At 38.0% G+C, this 19108-nt stretch overlaps 1 protein-coding gene across 1 annotated transcript; it reads right to left on the reverse strand.

The window, feature by feature from the left end:
* Positions 1-1793: 1793 nt before the first annotated feature.
* On the reverse strand, positions 1794-10907 carry ca7 (carbonic anhydrase VII). The gene is made up of 7 exons (XM_079843621.1): positions 10768-10907; positions 9166-9363; positions 6489-6607; positions 6309-6410; positions 5658-5720; positions 4844-4999; positions 1794-3176 (listed from the first exon to the last, which is right to left on the reverse strand). Exons 1-7 carry the CDS (start codon positions 10802-10804, stop codon positions 3054-3056), a joined length of 798 nt encoding a protein of 265 aa, XP_079699747.1. The 5' UTR covers positions 10805-10907; the 3' UTR covers positions 1794-3053.
* Between the last annotated feature and the right edge of the window lie 8201 nt (positions 10908-19108).

The raw sequence follows: 19108 nt of genomic DNA on the forward strand, positions 1-19108 counted from the left end.
CGTAAAACTCCCTCATTATTATCATCCCCCCTTTATTACCATTTATTTCCTTGTGTAATGAGCCTTAGCCTGATTACTTGATGGAACAAGTCTGTGCTATTGAATATTCCACACTAAGACACTTAGACTGCTCCTGCAGGAAAACACTGACTCATAGATCGACAAGGTTAAACATTCTCCAGCCTCACTCAATTCTGAAGGCTGCGACTCGTGAGCTGAGCTTAAAAACTGCTGTTACAGGAAAGCAAAAGCGTTCTAGGCTCTTTCAGCGTACAAGCCAACATGAATATAGTTTAAAGGAACAACCTGCTATTATAAAATATTTTTGAGCTACAGTAGGCTATGCAGTTTGATTTTAGGTTAGCGTCTCCAAGTATTGGTCCTGCAGGAATATATATATATATATATTGCATATGCCTACTGGATCAAAACAATTTGATTCAAATTCATCTAGCTATTTCAAACCAAAGATATTTCTCAAATTCTAAAATGTTGAGTAGGCCTACCACCACTCATTGCAAGTAACTGTTAATCCATCTATCACCAATTGAGGTCGCCAGACTAGTCAGAAAGAATCTGTAGAGGAGGTTCAGTAGGCTAGGCCTACTACATTTAAAAATGAATCGCTAATACCTGCCAACTGACTGATTAAAATAAACTAATGGATATTCAGCTGGAACAGTGGTGTTTTATTGCGCTGTAACTTTGCTTGGCAGCATTTTTAGAGTGTTTTAAATTCATTTTTTTCAACAGTGGTCATGAGACACTTGGGATCTTACTGTGTGCTCGATGCAGGCTGATGTAGATACAAACGTTCAGAATGCCTCAAGCCACTTCTTGCTTCCTCTTTTCACTTTGATTTTTGAGACAAGCAGCAGGACCAAAGGATTGAGATTGGTGACCGTATGTTAGCAGGATTGTGGTCGTGCAGAAATAGCCTACGACCACGTAGAGGATGCAGGGACATTTGTGGATAAAGAACCGTCTAGAATCACAGTAATTGTAACTTTATTTGTTTGCATCCAGAAGGCTTCTACTTTGACGAGGTGGACAAAAGGTTGAGAAAAGTGAACAGAAAGTTAAAAAAGTGTGGTCCCAAAGGGTATCTCTAGAGACTTTATATAGCAAAACATACAACCAAGTCAATGATTCTTTTTAGTAGTCCATTCATCATGACATCCAGCAGTCTATAAATAGGTTTGTCTTCATTTTGAACTGTTTTTTGTAATAAAAATACAATTTTAAAAAAGGTGACATTTTGTTCAAAATGTGTGCTTGTTCTGTCTTTTTAAAAAAATAAATACTACTTGATTCAAGGTTAGAAAATACATTTTAAGTAGTCTAAATACTTTACTGTATTTTGTGCTAGCAATAAAATATTGCATAGGAAAATTTTTATTTGTGGCACAAATCTTGCTATTGCAATTACTTCTTTTTATAAGTACACTGTAAAACATGTCTGTGAAATTAACTGAGAAATTCTGTAAAATCATGACATCAAAATTTTGTAAATACAAAAACAAAGAAATTCTGTTAAATGTACAGTAATATTTCGAAAATACTAAAAATGTTGTTGTAAAATACTGAACCAAACAAAACTTTTGATTTTACAATAAGAATATGTTAAAATAATCATATTAATTTGTAGAATTTACAGATTGATGCAATTTAAACAGAAAAAAAAGAAAGCAATACAATGCAGATAAAATTACAACATGACAGTGATTGCAGAATTTCAATAGCCTATATAGCCCACAGAAAGAAAACATACTTTTATAATTTTGTTTTATTTTACAGATTAAGTAGCTACAGCAAAACTGTATTATTATGAAGGGACAAACAGGCAATGGGTATTTTAGGTCCAAAATCAGCACTGTAGACTAGCTTAATATGAACTATAGCTGGTAGAAATTGCAAATTTCATCTGTCTTCCACATGGAGAGTTACATTACGCAATAACTGTTCATCTGTTATTTTTAACACTTAATTAAGTGTTAATCAATTGTAAATGATAAAATAAAAGCATTTAATCTGCATATATAATGACAACAAAAATGTCAAATAATGTAGAAACAATGACAAATAGATTATTAAAATATTTTTATTTTGTACATATTTAACATAAAGACTAAATACAATATAAAATATATATTAAATCCACCAAAATATAGCAACCAAATACACCCGAAGGAAAATCCCTGTCGTTTCAACTGGGTGTTATCCAGAAGATGAGTCTAAATATGGCACTGCCCTTATAGAGATCTTCCCTACCCCTCCTACAGTCATGCCAGATATTCCATTAGGAATTACATATAGGAACTGTTTTGTAGCAGTGTAATCCATCATTCTTTTCAACCACCACACATCACCCTCCTATTACTGTAAAAGCATTTATAAGGCTTCACTGACAGCACAGGACAATTCACTACAGTGACTGCAGTGCGGTGTTAATAAAAAGAGTCTTTAAAGACTTACTTCAAGGAGTCACAACAATCGATTATAAACAGAAATGCTATCTACGTATATTAGTGAGACATTTCAGTGTAATAATGCAACTTTCGGAGTTAATGAAGTGCCATCCCACCACCATCAGGTCTACGTTTCCTGGAAGCGCCATCTGCCTTATTATGAACAGCTTAAAAGACACATGCCTTATCAAAAGTTAACAAGAGCCTCTGGTGGAGACTAAGGGGTTAAAATTCAGGCTCCTGGATTACCGACCCTTTCCTATAGCAGTGAGAGAGCAGACGACAGCCGGCTTATCAGACCCCATCAGCTTGGACCCTATGGAAGCACAAATATCTCCTGCAACAAGGATCTCATGCACAAGCCTGATCAAGGTGGATGAGCAGGGATCTAAAAATGTACAAAGAGCTCAATGTGAAAGTCAAACTGTGTTCGAGGTCGTCGGCCAAAACCTTTAAGCAGCAGACAGAGAGTGACATAACTGAACATACCCCAAACCCTTATTATTCATGCTTCAACCTCAGAGGTGATTCTAGAACAGTGTCTTGAAGTATAGTTGATCACAATTGGTGGTTTAGGCAAACAGGCTACTTAAAAGAGGCCCGCACTTTCCTGCCTTTCAGTGGCTGTGGTGGTCGGTAGTTGTTCTCCATGCGCTTTCGGTCATCTTCCTCCTCTCCGTTAAACATCAGCATCCGGAACTTTCCCATCTAAGTCCAGAAAGCATGAAACACAGCATGTAAGACAGAACCTGGCAAAGTGACAAGCTGCACTGCAAAAGAAATCAACTCTGGTACCACATCTTATGTAACAGGCTTGGTTCTCCATGCTGGGAATCTCCGGAGCTTTTTCCAATTATAGCTCAATCAAACATTTTAATAAGCTGTACAAGATCAAAGTCTTGTGGCCCCATGCCATACGCGCCAGGCCGCTGTCACGACTATGCCGCCAACCTGCTCATGCTTACTCTAATGCAATTTCCTAGTACAAAGTCTGAGGGACTAGACAAGAGCCGGAGACCAAATCCACAGCGGTCTCTTCGATGGACATACAGTACATACATGTAGATATATGTATCTGAAATGCAAATCCAGTAATGTGACACTTCATGGCAAAGGATATACACTACGGTTCAAAATTCTGGGTCTTGTATGCTCAACAAAGCTGCATTTATTTAACACAACAATAAAAATAGTAATATTGTGAGATATTATTGTTAATTTATTTGTTGCAATTTATTCCTGTAATGGCAAAGCTGATTTGTTCAGCATCATTACTCCAGTTCTCAGTGTCACATGATCCTTCAGAAATCTGCTGCTCAATGTTTAAAAGAGTTTTTTGTGGCACACCATGATACACTTTTCAAAAGAACAGCATTTATTTGAAATAGAAATCTTTTGGAACATTATTCATGCCTTTACTGTGACTTTTAATCAGTATACGCACAGAGAAAAGGGTGTCAAAATTGTACCTTTAGGGGTACAACAGCTTGTCGCTGGGGCTGTACCCTTAAAATTACATCTTTGTACCTTTTTTACTACAAAAAGGTTCATAGTAGTATGTTAAGGTACGTATTTGTATTCTAATAATATGCACCTTTTAGGAGTAAAAAGGTACAAAGACTGCCATGCCAAGCTGTTGAACCCCTAAAGGTACAATGTTGACACCCCTTTTCTCTGTGCGCAATGCATCCTTTCTGAATAAAAGTATTCATTTCTGTAGTGTAGGTCTAGTGTATGTAGCACAAGTCTTGTGCTAAAATTACCTTTATGGAGTGTTGAATCAGCAGTGGGATTTTAACTGTTTAATGCCAAAACATGCACATTTAGTCACGCTCAATTTGCTCACTTGGACTCCTTTAAACATACATACCTTGACCATCCGCATCCATAAAGTATATAACAGAATACACAACTGGGAAATAAGAACCCTCTTTTATAGCTATTGGGCATGTTAATGTGTTGCCTTGACACAGCAGGGCTTTAGTTATGAACTAAACACCATCTTCACAGCAATATTATATACTGCTTTAATTGTTAATAAAGAATCATTTACTAATGCAGAACCAATTACAGAAAACAGACATGCTCTCACGTCGACAGCAAAGATGAGATCATGTCTGACCACATTCACTATCATCACCAACTGGGATGTTGTGGATTATCCCTCATTTACATCACTACCAATGATTTTGATTCAGCGGGAGTGCTTCCCACATCCATCTCCCTCCACAACCATTCATTTTCATAAACCGACATCTGTCAATAAGCCAGAGGATGGTCATGACAAACACTAGCAAGACAGTTTATAAATAAGGTACAAACAAGTTGATCGTGTGAGCAAACTAAAGCAAGCATCGATCCCAAAAGCAACCCACCTGCTTCTCTGACACATAAATAGGTTCCTTCAGCACAATCCATGTGACGCTCTCGTACAGTGGAGGAGTGGTGAGAGAGCCTGGGTACGTCCAATATTCCAGACTGTTCGGCAGGAGGCACTTTGGGTTAAAGCCCTTAAAATCAACAGCAGTTCCCTACAAGAGAAACAAAACAAAAAAACATAGAATGATTGTACAGCAGAACTAAAGATGCTCTGAACAGGGATGTAGGGGACACAAGCCCCAATGAGTTTTGTGATGGCCAGTTCTCAAAATATTACATTTAGTCTTCTGCAATAGTGGTATTAGATACATATTTTGTCATAGTCTTTGTGCAAACCACCTAAAATGCCAAGCAACTAATGAATAAAATAAAGGAATGTGACTCATACTTGAATGAATGAATGTGAATGTGCATGCCAAGACAGAAATGCATAGATAAGGTTAAAAAAAAATGAGCTGAATAATCAGATATTTTATTAACGTCTCAAAAATAAAAATACTCAAAATACAGGGGTTCAAACCACTAATCTGTGGTGGTGTCACAGACACTTTGGGGGGAAAAAAAACCCTGAAACATTTGAATTCTTTAGAAACTGATTAACATATTTCAAGACATACATTTACAAATTAAATCACATGCAAAGAGGCTTCTGTGTGTTTCCAAATTCAATCATATGCAAAAACAGGGATTAAAGAACCGCATCTATTTGGCAAGCTACCTGAAGACCTCTATTGTTTTAATATATATTTATTCATGCTTTCTCTTCAAAATAGCCTAAAGAAATTCATATATTCCCCAGTTCACACATACCTTGAATTTAACCATATACAAGGCATCTGTTATCTCATGAAGAGCTCTGTGTTCATCACCGGTCTAAAAAAAAAAAGCAAAATTTATTTTTATAATAGGTACAAAAAATAAAGTTAAAACATCTGTAAATGTCCCCTTTTTGCATTTCAGCATTTTTGCACTTTACTACCTTTCTGAATTTGGTTTCACTTCATTTCGATGGTCCACTTTAGGCATAATTTGCAACTACCTGTCAACTAACTCTCATTAGAGTATTAGTAGACTGTTAGGTTAGGGTTAGGCTTCGGGGTAGTAGAATAAGTTGACGTGTACTTGCAAAGTTACTTATAGTCAGTAGATAGTCTGTTGGGAGAGCATCGAAAAAAGGTGTTAGCAGACGGTCTATTGATAATCTAATGACTAGTTGACATGTAGTTGAAACGTTAGAATGTCTAAAGTGGAATATCGAAATAGTGTTAACTGATATTTTTATCTTTGACAGGAAAATAAGTAAAAAGTATACCCTTTCGTCTATGGATCTGTTTATTTATATAACCATTCATTTTTAAATTTTCTTATACTACTAAATTGAATAATATGATTCTAATATACAGATCACATGCTCCTGAACTAATGCTGTATTATTTGGTTCTTAAATGAGTGCTGACTCACATTAACTTCTAGAAAGATGCCAAGGACAGCCAGGCCATCAGGGGCTGCTGCTGCCTCGCCAAAGGACTTGTACTTTATGGCGTTCCAGTGAACCAGATGAAGCTGGAGAGAGACAGAGGTCACACCAAAAGATCATGATAATGCACAGAAAGAGAGAACACGTATACCGAGCAGACTCACCTCAGACGCGTAGGTTTTCCCTCCAACCGTATGCTCAGAGCCGGGGCAACCCTTGCATCCCCAGTGGAAGTGAAACTGTTTAAGCCTGTACATGTTTTCCAGAGGACCTCCTCGGATCACTGCCACAAGAAAAGAGCAGTTTAAGCAGGGCATTTAAATGAAAAAAGATCTCAAATAAGGTCTAAAGATGCTGGAGGTTTTTTTTAAGTTACGCAACTTATTTTAACTTGAGCGCTGCGATTTTAGTACGCCGTCATGCATGAAAATGCGGAAACATTCATGCAACAGTCAAACACATCTGTCAGGCATATTTTCATAGGAAAACAATGGAAAAGCAGAGAAGTGAAATGCAAAAACATCTTCCGTGTGAACGTCCCATAACTTGCATGTAAAGTGACTACCCTTCATTTCACTTTGAGTGAGTCAGACAAAAAAGACGATAAAGACAACAAGACACACTGACATGAAGCACTGTAACTCATGACCTCATGGTCTCCTTTTTATCTCTCCTTACATTTAGACATTTACTTACATTTGCATTTAATACAATGACATGCATGACATATTTAGACATGATATGAAATGGATGGTTGGTGTCTTGCAAACCCAATGTCTAACCACTAGTTCAGTGAGTCTGATACCACTGGAGCCAAGAGACTGTCTCCAGCCTCACTTTCTTTACAACTCCTCACTCTTTCACACTCTCGGGCTCTGCCACATGAGTATCTTTAGTTCTGTTGTACAATCATTATATGCTTTTTTTGTAGGGCTACACAATATATATCGAAATTAACGAAATATCGCAAATGTACATATCGCAATATGCATATCGCAACGGCACACAATATCTGAATGATTTTAATAGGCTATTTCAACATTGTGAAAAGTGTACGTTTTAGGTCGTTGCATATAGCAGAGAATAGACTGGGCACACAACTGTTACTTATGTGACTTGCTTGACGTTAAAAAGAGTTATTAAACGCAATAACTTGCGGAAAACAACTCCTTGCAGTCTCGCGCTGTCTGCTCTCTGACACACACACACCGAAACGTGCGCACGAGGCGTTCTTTTTTTCGTGTCTTGTTACACACTCGAACTGTCAAAAACACACACAGTTATGTCAAAATGGCTGTCTTGACGAGTATTCATGTAAACACAGTCGGTTATGCTTTAAGTGAACGATATCAGTTGGGGAAAGAAACCGAATGCGCGTCAAACGGATCCGTGCATTAGGTCTTAAAAGTGACAGCCTGCTAATACAGTAAACCTGCCGCATTACATTTTTTGTTTGTTTACATTGATGTTAAAATTATATTGTCAGATTTGTGACATTAATATCTTTGCTAAAACACTGCTGGTCACTTTCAGAAGTTGTAGCGATGCTTTCACTCTAAAAAATGTAACTCTTAAAAACCAGCAATTGGGTTGTTTTAACCCAGCGATTGGTTTAAAATGACCCATTCACTGGGTTAAAACAACCCAATTGCTGGGTTAGTCCATTTTCAACCCAACTTTCAATCACAACATTTTTAGAGTGTTCTTTTCCCAGAAAGAATGTGAAACACATAAATGGTATCATTCTCAGTTCTTTTTAAATATAATTTAAATAGTTTTTACGCACTTAAAGCAATATCGTATCGCATATCGAATATCGCATTATTTAACAAGGTATTGCATATCTCATTTTTCTTCAATATCGCACAGTCCTACTTTTTTTGTTTCTTTTGTAGGGAAGTGTTGTTGATTTTAAGAGCTTTAACCCAAAGTGCCTCCTGCCGAACAGTCTGTTTAATTACTAGATCTAATTCTCACAGTGAGGGATGCTTCATAAGGGACACTTTGAACATTTCAACAAATGACAACTTAAGCATTCGATTGCTTCCCAAGACCTTTATGATGGCTCAGAAACCACAAATGCTGACAATTGTCCTATTCAAGAGCTTCTCTTTTGATTGACTGTTGAGCGAACAGTTATAACTATTTTTGATGTGTGCAATTTCACATAACAGTCATTAGCTTAAATGGTGAGGTGGAATGAGAGCTGAAATGACAGGGTCATTGGTGCAGAAAAAGCTGCATTTTTCATTAGAGACTTTCTGCTGTGACAGTATGACCCAGTGTTATCTTAATACTAATACTAAAATAGCATTATTTATATTTTCAGTTTTTATTGTAATTGTAAAGTTTGTAATGTAATGTTAATTATTTTATTAGTTTTTGTCTTATATAAAATATATTTCTATTTAACTTTTTTATTCTATTTCACCTTTATAAATTTATAAACTTAAACGGAAATCAGAAATGTTGCACCTTACTGAAATACGTTTAAGTTTTTTTATTTAATATTTATATTTTATTTTATTTCAGCTTTATTGCAAATACCAAAAAAGTTTGAGTTTTAATTAACAGTACCAAAACTGGTACAGCAAGTCGGTCATTCATCTTTTTACATAACATCTAATTTTCAGCTGGTTAAGGTTCTTCTAAAGAAACCTATCTCACAGTGGCCCTTGCACGACATGAGCTGTGTGAAGAGGAAGAACAAACGTGTTGTGTGTAAAACCAAACATGCAAAACAGAAATAAACATCGCCTGCTCAAAGCGGCATTCTTCTTTGAACATCCTTCTGTGACAGTAAAATTTTAAAGCAGTAATAATGTTGTCACTGATACCAACCTGATCTCTCATCTGTGTCAATGAACTCCACTACTACAGAATGGCCATTGTTTGATATGGAGAGAGAGGTGCAGTTGTTGTAAGACAGCGAGATAGGAGACAGTTTGGCATCAAATACAGCTTCTGAAGGGACTATATCAATAGGTGATTGGCGGTTACCCACGGCAATGGGAAAGGCTTTGTACCATTCTGATGGACCTAGAAAACAATATTTAACAACCAACCAGAAAGCAGTAAACAAAAGCACAGTTTTTTAAAATGTAATTTTAAGGATATATCTTACTCTATTGTTTTGTTTAGCCTTATCTAGATTATATTAGATGTTATTGTGTGTGTGTGTGTGTGTGTGTGTGTGTGCGTGTGCGTGTGTGTGTGTGTGTGCGTGTGCGTGTGCGTGTGCGTGTGCGTGTGCGTGTGCGTGTGTGCGTGTGTGTCAGATGACTTTTTCAACATTTTTGGTTACATTTTAGATGAATATTAGAGTGTCAGACAAATAATTTGCGTTTAAGCGTTCATAAATTGCATTGTACCATTTCAAGCTAAATATTAAACATTGTAATGTGCTGAGAACATAAGGGAATACATGGTTGACAGTTTTACAGTTTATTTAGACATACAAGCCTTGAGTGAAACTGAGAACTATATCACTTATTTACGATACAAAATCATGATAACAGAAATTATATTCTAAAATTGTTCCCTTTTTATTCATGTAATTTGTAAGGGGGAAAATCTGAATAGGATCTATAGCATGGGGACACAAGTGTATGTATTATTAATAATGCATAATTTCAACTAAAATCTAAAAATAAACAGAAAAATGTTTTAAAGACAAGCTTTCATCTCCATATCTTTTGTTTCATCAAAATGTGCATATTACATTACAATTTGCTAATAAAGGAACAAAGTTGAAAACAGCAGTGCGGTCAGACTTCCTCGTGATAAAGGGGGGAAGAAAATAACAAAAATAAGATGATGATTAATTTAGACAATTATTTAACACAGTAAAATCAGTCACAGCTATTCATTGTTAAACATTTTTAACGCACAGCACAGGTCTCCAGTGACACATATTTTTATTATGAGTGTACAATGTTCTTTTGACATAGCAGAGGCCTACAGCCTAGTTATGTTTAAGCAGCAACTATCCCTTTAAAAGATAACTGGGCTAATCTCGCATTAACAGTAAATTGGGCAGCAAAATGTGCTACACTAAATCTAACAGATGTCTGGACATATTAATGAATGAGAACAAACACAAAAACTTGGTCGACTAATAGCCGAAAAAATTAGTCGTGCCAGCCTTAATTTAATGTAATAAAGCCTGCATATTTAAAAACAAAAACATATTGCTATACCTGTTGCTGTCATAATAATGGCTCTTGTTAAAAGTTGCAAAAAGTTCCTTTTTCTTAACAGGTTCCAGTTATTCTAGTGGAGCGTTGATGTAATTCAGTTTTTTTTTGTTTTGTTTTTTTGTAAACAGAATTTGAGGAATAATAGTATAGAGTATTTGAATGCGGGAAACACAACGGTTAGGCTACCCTACGGTGTTTAGCAGGAGTAAAAATTGATTAAATTAAATATCCACACTTAACTTACCGTTTTCCTCCCCATAACCCCATTGATGTCCAGTCATTGCTTCCTCTTCTTTGAGCAGCGAGTCAGATGCTGGATGTGTGCAGTCGGCGAGTGTGTTGAGTGTTGCTGTAGAGAGTGTGTGGACCGACTCTAATGACAGCGGTAACAGGTGAATGAAGCGCGCTGTGATTGATTGACAGACGAGCTGATCCGCTTAGGCCCCGCCTCCTTTAAAGCCGATTGCACTGTCCGCACCGTGTGTTGTTTAGGACTTCTGTCTTGAATACTTTGACTTTGGCTAGTAGTTGCATTTAATTGAACTGTCTACTATAGCCTAAATTAACTCTAAAGGGAGCATGGCATTACCGTTGTCGTGTGGCTAGACATTCAGCAATGACACACTTCATTTTGACTAGTATGAATTAGCCTACATAACAAGCAGGATGCAGCAGAACGACGCTACATTTGTTGCAATTAAAACCTATGCTGCTGCATAACCTATTTGTTGTATTCAATTTATGTAGTGTGGTGTTTGCTAAAAACAAACTAAGGAATATTTCCTGTGGGTTTTAATGACTGCATGGACAGAACTAATTGTAGGCCTATAAATAGGCCTACAGGCCTATACTCCATAGCCTTGTCTCAGTGGGTGGCATGGTGTCTTACTATGCCTTGTCCCTGCATGGACCCTTGCGTCTGAGGGCATGGCTGGTAATCCAGCCCTATTAAATGTAAAAGAAAACCAGGCCAATATCTCTGAAATACTTCAACCACCTAAAACGTATTCTTGACATATACTGATGTTTTATAATGATAGACATCTTTGTGTTGTGTCGGCCACCTTAGCTTCTCTATATGTGCTTCGAAAGGGAGGGGTGAACGCTGGGCAGTTGCAATTCGCAACCTCACCGCTATGCCGCTAAAATGTACACGGTGCACCTTTAAAACAACGGCTGCGTCCGAAAACCTAGGCAGCTGACTTGTTGCCTCGCTGCCTTATCAGACATTGACTTGTAAGGCAGAGTTTGTGCATGAAGGCACCTCACGAAACTGATTTCGGACAGACTTCTAAGGCAGTGTAAAAGTTTAATGACCTACAGCAAAATAGAGAAACCTAAACAAATATTTAATTACTAGTAATTTCTCGCTAGAAATTACATCAGAAGTGGAAAACGTTGGTCAAAAATGTACATTTACACACAAACTGACCAGCAAACGCAACTTTCTTAACTTTCTCTGCTTGACTGTCACAGAAAGGAACGCACAGGATTGTGGGATATCAAAGGCAGCGAAGGATACATTTATGCTGCCTTCAAAACTCGATCAGATTAAGGAATCTCAGGAGACAGGAAGTGAAGCTAACAAGTGCCTTGATGCCTTCCTACCTTTAAATGTGTCCTCCGAAGGCAGCATTTTCCATTTTTCCAGCATTTTCCATTTCATTGGTCCGAACAGCTTCTGTTCGGGCATAGTTGCTCCACAACGGATCAACTCCAGACCGAATTTCCCGAACTCAAACGTTGTGGGCGGGGCTAAATTCGGCTGGCATCCAGGCTAGCATTTTCCAGGTTTCTGATGCAGCCAACATGTCTGACTAATAGACATTCTGTATTGTAATTTGCATTTACAGTTAACATTTGACTATTATCAATGATTATTAGCTTATTACCAGATTTTTTATTATTATTACTTTTATTTTTAAACATGTAATTGATTGAAAATAAAATGTAAAAAAATGTTGTTTACATAGGTAGGCTATTCCATTTCTGTGGTGGATAAGCTATAGGTTTACATAAATCAAAAGCAATTACCCTAACAGACAATTACCTTACAAATGACCTCTACCTGTGAATCATTAACATGAGTACACATTGCCTGCCCTGAATAAAACCTCACAGCTACATGGTCATTACGTGGCTCAGGGTGAATGCACCCATTCATAGATCTGATCACTGACTTGAGAACCTGTGGCACTGTTTAAAAATTAAAGTGCATGACACCAAACCTGTACAACGTGGGGGAAATCATCCTGGAAGAATGGGTCAAAATCATAAGAACAGTGTGTAAAGCAGTTTTGTTATGAAGTTCATTGATATTCAGGCTATCCCAGAATATTAATATTTGTAATTATGCAAATATATATTCATATATGTAAATTACAATGCCATATTTTAGTTGTTATACATATATGACTATTAGCGTTACAAAAAAGGTCTTATATAAGTACAAATACAACTACTGTAGATGCAACAGTTACCTGGTAACATGAGAATATGATTACATGCAAGTTGAAAGCAAAGCCAAAAGACTTCACTCTGACTTGTAAAGCAATGGACTCATGCCTGCTGTGTAGCTTTTCTCTCTCTCAAATGAATCACAAAGCAACAAAAGTTTAAGCGTCTGTCTCACATTCTGAGCTTCTGAACCTTTTTTAAGGCTTTTCAGTGACTTTTGGACTACTTTTTATATTAATATTGCCGTTAAAAAAAACTGTTAATAGACAGTGTTTAAGTAATTTAGTGTTTAGGTTCTTGCAACACTGCAACAAGTTATTGTTTTCCACAGTCAAATAACAGATTCTACAGTCAGAAAGAATAGTAAGTTAGCCACATGTGAAAACAGCTGTGACAGCAATAAAAAATTCAAAGCCAGCAAAATGTGCACTGAGACATTTACACTTTGCTCTGACAGCATGCTAGTGTTACTCCAAAACAATGACTGAATTTGATGCAATACAAAATCATGTGTTTGAGTCAGAGCTGCCGTCTGGGAGACTTAGCTTAGACTCTAGAACTGTAATTTTCAAAAATAAAAACACCAAAATAGCTACTTAAAACCTTGGCCCCGGCACAGACAGTACATTTGTAGAGTTCTACAAAAACAATACAGTGCAACAAGAAATATTATAGTATTTATAATATTAAAATATTTGATAATATTAATGGAAATTTGATATACTGTATGTATTGTAACATGTTTAAATGATAATGGGATTGCGTTATATGTTCGCTAAACCTCAGTTTAAGCGTCTGTCTCACATTCTGAGAAAAAACTTGCCTTGCCTTGCCTTCATAAATCTGAATGTACATAATTCATTGCATAAATAAATTGGTTACACTTTACAATACGGTTGAACTAATATGCATTAATTCATGCTTAACTAATGCACAGATAATCATGAGTTAATGTATGACTCATCAAGAACTAAACCATTTATTAATGATTACTGCATCAGCAACAAATGAAGATTCTATATAATTAATTGAATAAGTAATAAATCAATTGTTATTAGATAAATGTGTCATAATGTATTAATTCCCTAAAATAAATATAAAATTAACTAATTGTGTCAATTAATGTGTTAATTACCACAATGGCCGAGGCCATGTGTTTCAACTTCCAGTTGTCTGCTTTAAATCATTAGCTAATGATTTGCAAAGGTATCATTATGTTATGACTTTACTTGTTGAGGCACATGACTGTTTACGTATTCATAATTCATTCAAAACCCATAACCACAATGAAATATTACTTAACAATTATTTAATAGTCATGTGCTTCAACAAGTAAAGTGATAATAATACACTATGTTGCCAAAAGTATTGGGACACTCCTCCAAATCATTAAATACATGTGTTCCAATTACTTCCATGTCCACAGGTCTATAAAAGCAAGCACCATGCAGACTGCTTCCATAAAAGAATGGATTGCTCTCAGTGAGTTCATGCCTCCTGTGCAATAAGTCCATTTGTGAAATTTCCTCACTACTAAATATTCCACAGTCAACTGTTAGTGGTATTATAACAAATTGGAAGCAATTGGGAACAACAGCAACTGAGCCACGAAGTGGTAGGCCACATAAAATCACAGAGCGGGGTCAGCGCATGCTGAGGCTCACAGTGCGCAGTAGTCGGCAACTTTATCCAGAGTCAATAGCTAGAGCTACAGACCTCCCAACTTCATGTGGCCTTCAGATTAGCTCAGTAACTGTGAGTAGAGAGCTTCATGGAATGGGTTTCCATGGTCGAACAGCTGCATCCAAACCTTTCATCACCAAGTGCAATGCAAAGTGTCGGGTGCAGTGGTGTAAAGCACGCGGCCACTGGACTCTAGAGCAGTGGAGACGTGTTCTCTGGAGTGATGAATCACGCTTCTCTGTATGGCAAACCGATGGACGAGTCTGGGTTTGGCCGTTGTCAGGAGAACAGTACTTGCCTGACTGCATTGTGCCAAGTGTAAAGTTTGGTGGAGGGGGGATTATGGTGTGGGGTTGTTTTCAGGGGTTGGGCTTGGGCCCTTAGTTCCAGTGAAAGGAACTCTTAATGCCTCTGCATACCAAGACATTTTGGACAATTTCATGCTCCCAACTTGTTGGCCCCTTCCTGTTCCAACATGACTGCGCACCAGTGCACAAAGCAAGGTCCATAAAGACATGGATGAGCGAGTTAGGCCTACTTGACTGGCCATCAATGCTCAGACTTCAAGCATTGTCATACCTATGGAGTGAAAACAGTATCTAAACCTTCCACAAATGCACGCGAGAGATCCACATGTGCACACACCAATCCACAAATGCACGCGAGAGATCCACATGTGCACGCACCAATCCACAAATGCACGCGAGAGATCCACACATACACAAAGCAATCCACAAATGCACGCGAGAGATCTACGCGCGCACCAATCCACAAATGCACGTGAGAGATCCACACACACACACAAAGCAATCCACAAATGCACGCGAGAGATCCACACACACACAAAGCAATCCACAAATGCACGCGAGAGATCTACGCGCGCACCAATCCACAAATGCACGCGAGAGATCCACACACACACAAAGCAATCCACAAATGCACGCGAGAGATCCACACACACACAAAGCAATCCACAAATGCACGCGAGAGATCTACGCGCGCACCAATCCACAAATGCACGCAAGAGATCCACACACACAAAGCAATCCACAAATGCTTTATCTTTACTTGTAATTTAATGCACAGTAAATCACAAGTATTTTGCATTGGTGTTGTTCTGCCTTAGAATGCCCCTGCTCTGAATATGCGCTTTTGTACCTGTGGAATCTTTTGAGACTGTTGTTCCGTGGCCTTGATTCACAAATGCACAGAAGCCTATCTGTATCTGTCCCCATTACCTGCAAAGATGCGATACGGTTTCCTTCCTCAAGAGGGAGCTTACCGGCCTTCGCACTGAATCTTCCCATTACCTTTTCTGACTTTACTTGGCGAGACAACTTAAGTCTAAACATTTTTCACTAAATATCATATACATGCAAATATAGAGTAAAAACAAACCCTTTTTTTAGTCTTCTACGTGAAATCAGCAAATATATAGCCATTTGGATAACAGGAAAGCATTAAAGTCTATGACATTATTTCTGTAACTGTTAGCCAGGCCTACTAGGCTCTTTACTTTTGTTTATATTATTGTAGTTCTGGACCCCTCCCCCACACACATTAAATAGAAATGTATATAGTTTCAGCAATTACCTATATGTTGTGCTTTCCTTATGTTTTTTTAAAAGGATGAATGCTTCCACATAATTCAACCAACAAAGTAAAAGATTTCTTTCAAAAGAATCCACAAGTATTACCCTCAAGTAAACAATTATCAAGCAAACCATTACAGGCAAAAGTTTAAACATGTGATTTGCCTCAGTTGCTCCTTTTGTGGTGAATCAGATGAACCGGTTGTTGTTCATCTTTTTTTATCTGTCCATTTACTAAAAAGCTTCGGCAAAATACTTCATGAGTTTCTTTTTTCTGCTGAACACAAAGTAAGACGTTTTGAAGAGTGTCAGAAACCAAACGGTTAAAGGGTTAGTTCACCCAAAGATGAAAATTCTGTCATTAATTACTCACCCTTATGTCGTTCGAGACCCAAATGAAGATATTTTTGTTGAAAGCTGATGGCTGAGAAAGGCTTCAGATAGGCCTCCATTGGAATTCAGTACACTTATACTCCCAAGACCGATAAAAGGCACTTAAAATGTCGTTACAAAGTACATCTCACCACAGTGACTCTACAATAATCTTACGATGCGACGACAATAGTTTTTGTGCGCAAAAAAAATCAAAATAACACCTTTATCCAGCTTGTTATTGCCTTCCGCGTGTGCCTCCACGACGCATGCGCGAGAATATGACGTAGCGCCGGGGTTCGGGAATCCATGAAATGCACACTCTAACCCCATTTTGAGAACTACGCCGAGACCTAAAGCACGATCAATGTAGAATCCAACAGCTGAGATACGCGCGTCTTCCTCTGATTGTAAACAAATCACTTCTGGGTCATCTGTCCGAACGCCGGATCTGCGTCATATTCTCGCGCATGCGTCGTGGAGGCACACACGGAAGGCAGTAACAAGTTGGATAAAGGTGTTATTTTGATTTTTTTTGCGCACAAAAACTATTGTCGTCGCATCGTAAGATTATTGTAGAGTCACTGTGGTGAGATGGACTTTGTAACGATGTTTTGAGTGCCTTTTATCCGTCTTGGGAGTATAAGTGTACTGAATGCCAATGGAGGCCTATATGAAGCCTTTCTCAGCCATCAGCTTTCAACAAAAATATCTTCATTTGTGTTCCGAATATGAACGGAGGTCTTACGGGTCTCGAACGACGTGAGGGTGAGTAATTAATGACAGAATTTTCATTTTTGGGTGAACTAACCCTTTAACAGAACCCATTGAATTCCATAGTAGAAAAAAAATTAAATGGCTACTGTCAACTGTCTGGTTTCCGACATTCTTCAAAATATCTTAATTGTGTTTAGCAGAAGAAAGAAACTCATACAGGTTTGAAACAACTTAAGGGTGAATAAATTTCAATTTTTGGGTGGACTATGCCTTTTTCACCCAAATCTGTTTACTAACCTGTTTACACAGATGAAAAAAACATGTTGTTTGGCAATTGAACCATTAAATATATAGTGCTTTTCGTGTTGTTTCTAATACATTTTGCCTTGAATTGAGAATATCATTCAGTCTCATTATTTAGTTGGTTTAAATAATATACCTTTTTTCCACTTTTACAATTTAACTCTTAATAAACTTTGAAGTATTTTGCCGAAGCTTTTTAGTTGATTCAGTGCGAAGGCCGGTAAGCTCCCTCTTGAGGAAGGAAACCGTATCGCATCTTTGCAGGTAATGGGGACAGATACAGATAGGCTTCTGTGCATTTGTGAATCAAGGCCACGGAACAACAGTCTCAAAAGATTCCACAGGTACAAAAGCGCATATTCAGAGCAGGGGCATTCTAAGGCAGAACAACACCAATGCAAAATACTTGTGATTTACTATGCATTAAATTGCAGGTACAGATAAAGCATTTGTGGATTGCTTTGTGTGTGTGGATCTCTTGCGTGCATTTGTGGATTGGTACGCGCGTAGATCTCTCGCGTGCATTTGTGGATTGCTTTGTGTGTGTGTGGATCTCTCGCGTGCATTTGTGGATTGGTGCGCGCGTAGATCTCTCGCGTGCATTTGTGGATTGCTTTGTGTGTGTGTGGATCTCTCGCGTGCATTTGTGGATTGCTTTGTGTGCGCGTGGATCTCTCACGTGCATTTGTGGATTGGTGCGCGCGTAGATCTCTCGCGTGCATTTGTGGATTGGTGCGTGCACATGTGGATCTCTCGCGTGCATTTGTGGATTGGTGCGTGCACATGTGGATCTCTCGCGTGCATTTGTGGAAGGTTTAGATACTGTTTTCACTCCATACATACCATACACAACAACATATGAAACCTTTAAATTACAATATTCCTCTTATTTGTAAAAAAAAAAAAAAAAAAAAACATTCCACATACAATGAAACCCCACACCATAAGATTAAACAATAATAGCAAGCAAGTGCAATGCAAAGTGTCGGGTGCAGTGGTGTAAAGCACGCGGCCACTGGACTCTAGAGCAGTGGAGACGTGTTCTCTGGAGTCATGAATCACACTTCACTGTATGGCAAACCGATGGACGAGTCTGGGTTTGGCCGTTGTCAGGAGAACAGTACTTGCCTGACTGCATTGTGCCAAGTGTAAAGTTTGGTGGAGGGGGGATTATGATGTCGGGTTGTTTTCAGGGGTTGGGCTTGGGCCCTTAGTTCCAGTGAAAGGAACTCTTAATGCCTCTGCATACCAAGACATTTTGGACAATTTCATGCTCCCAACTTGTTGGCCCCTTCCTGTTCCAACATGACTGCGCACCAGTGCACAAAGCAAGGTCCATAAAGACATGGATGAGCGAGTTAGGCCTACTTGACTGGCCATCAATGCTCAGACTTCAAGCATTGTCATACCATACACAACAACATATGAAACCTTTAAATTACAATATTCCTCTTATTTGTA

Source organism: Gobio gobio, assembly GCF_949357685.1.
Source record: "Gobio gobio genome assembly, chromosome: 2".
Classification (NCBI taxonomy): Eukaryota; Metazoa; Chordata; class Actinopteri; order Cypriniformes; family Gobionidae; genus Gobio; species Gobio gobio.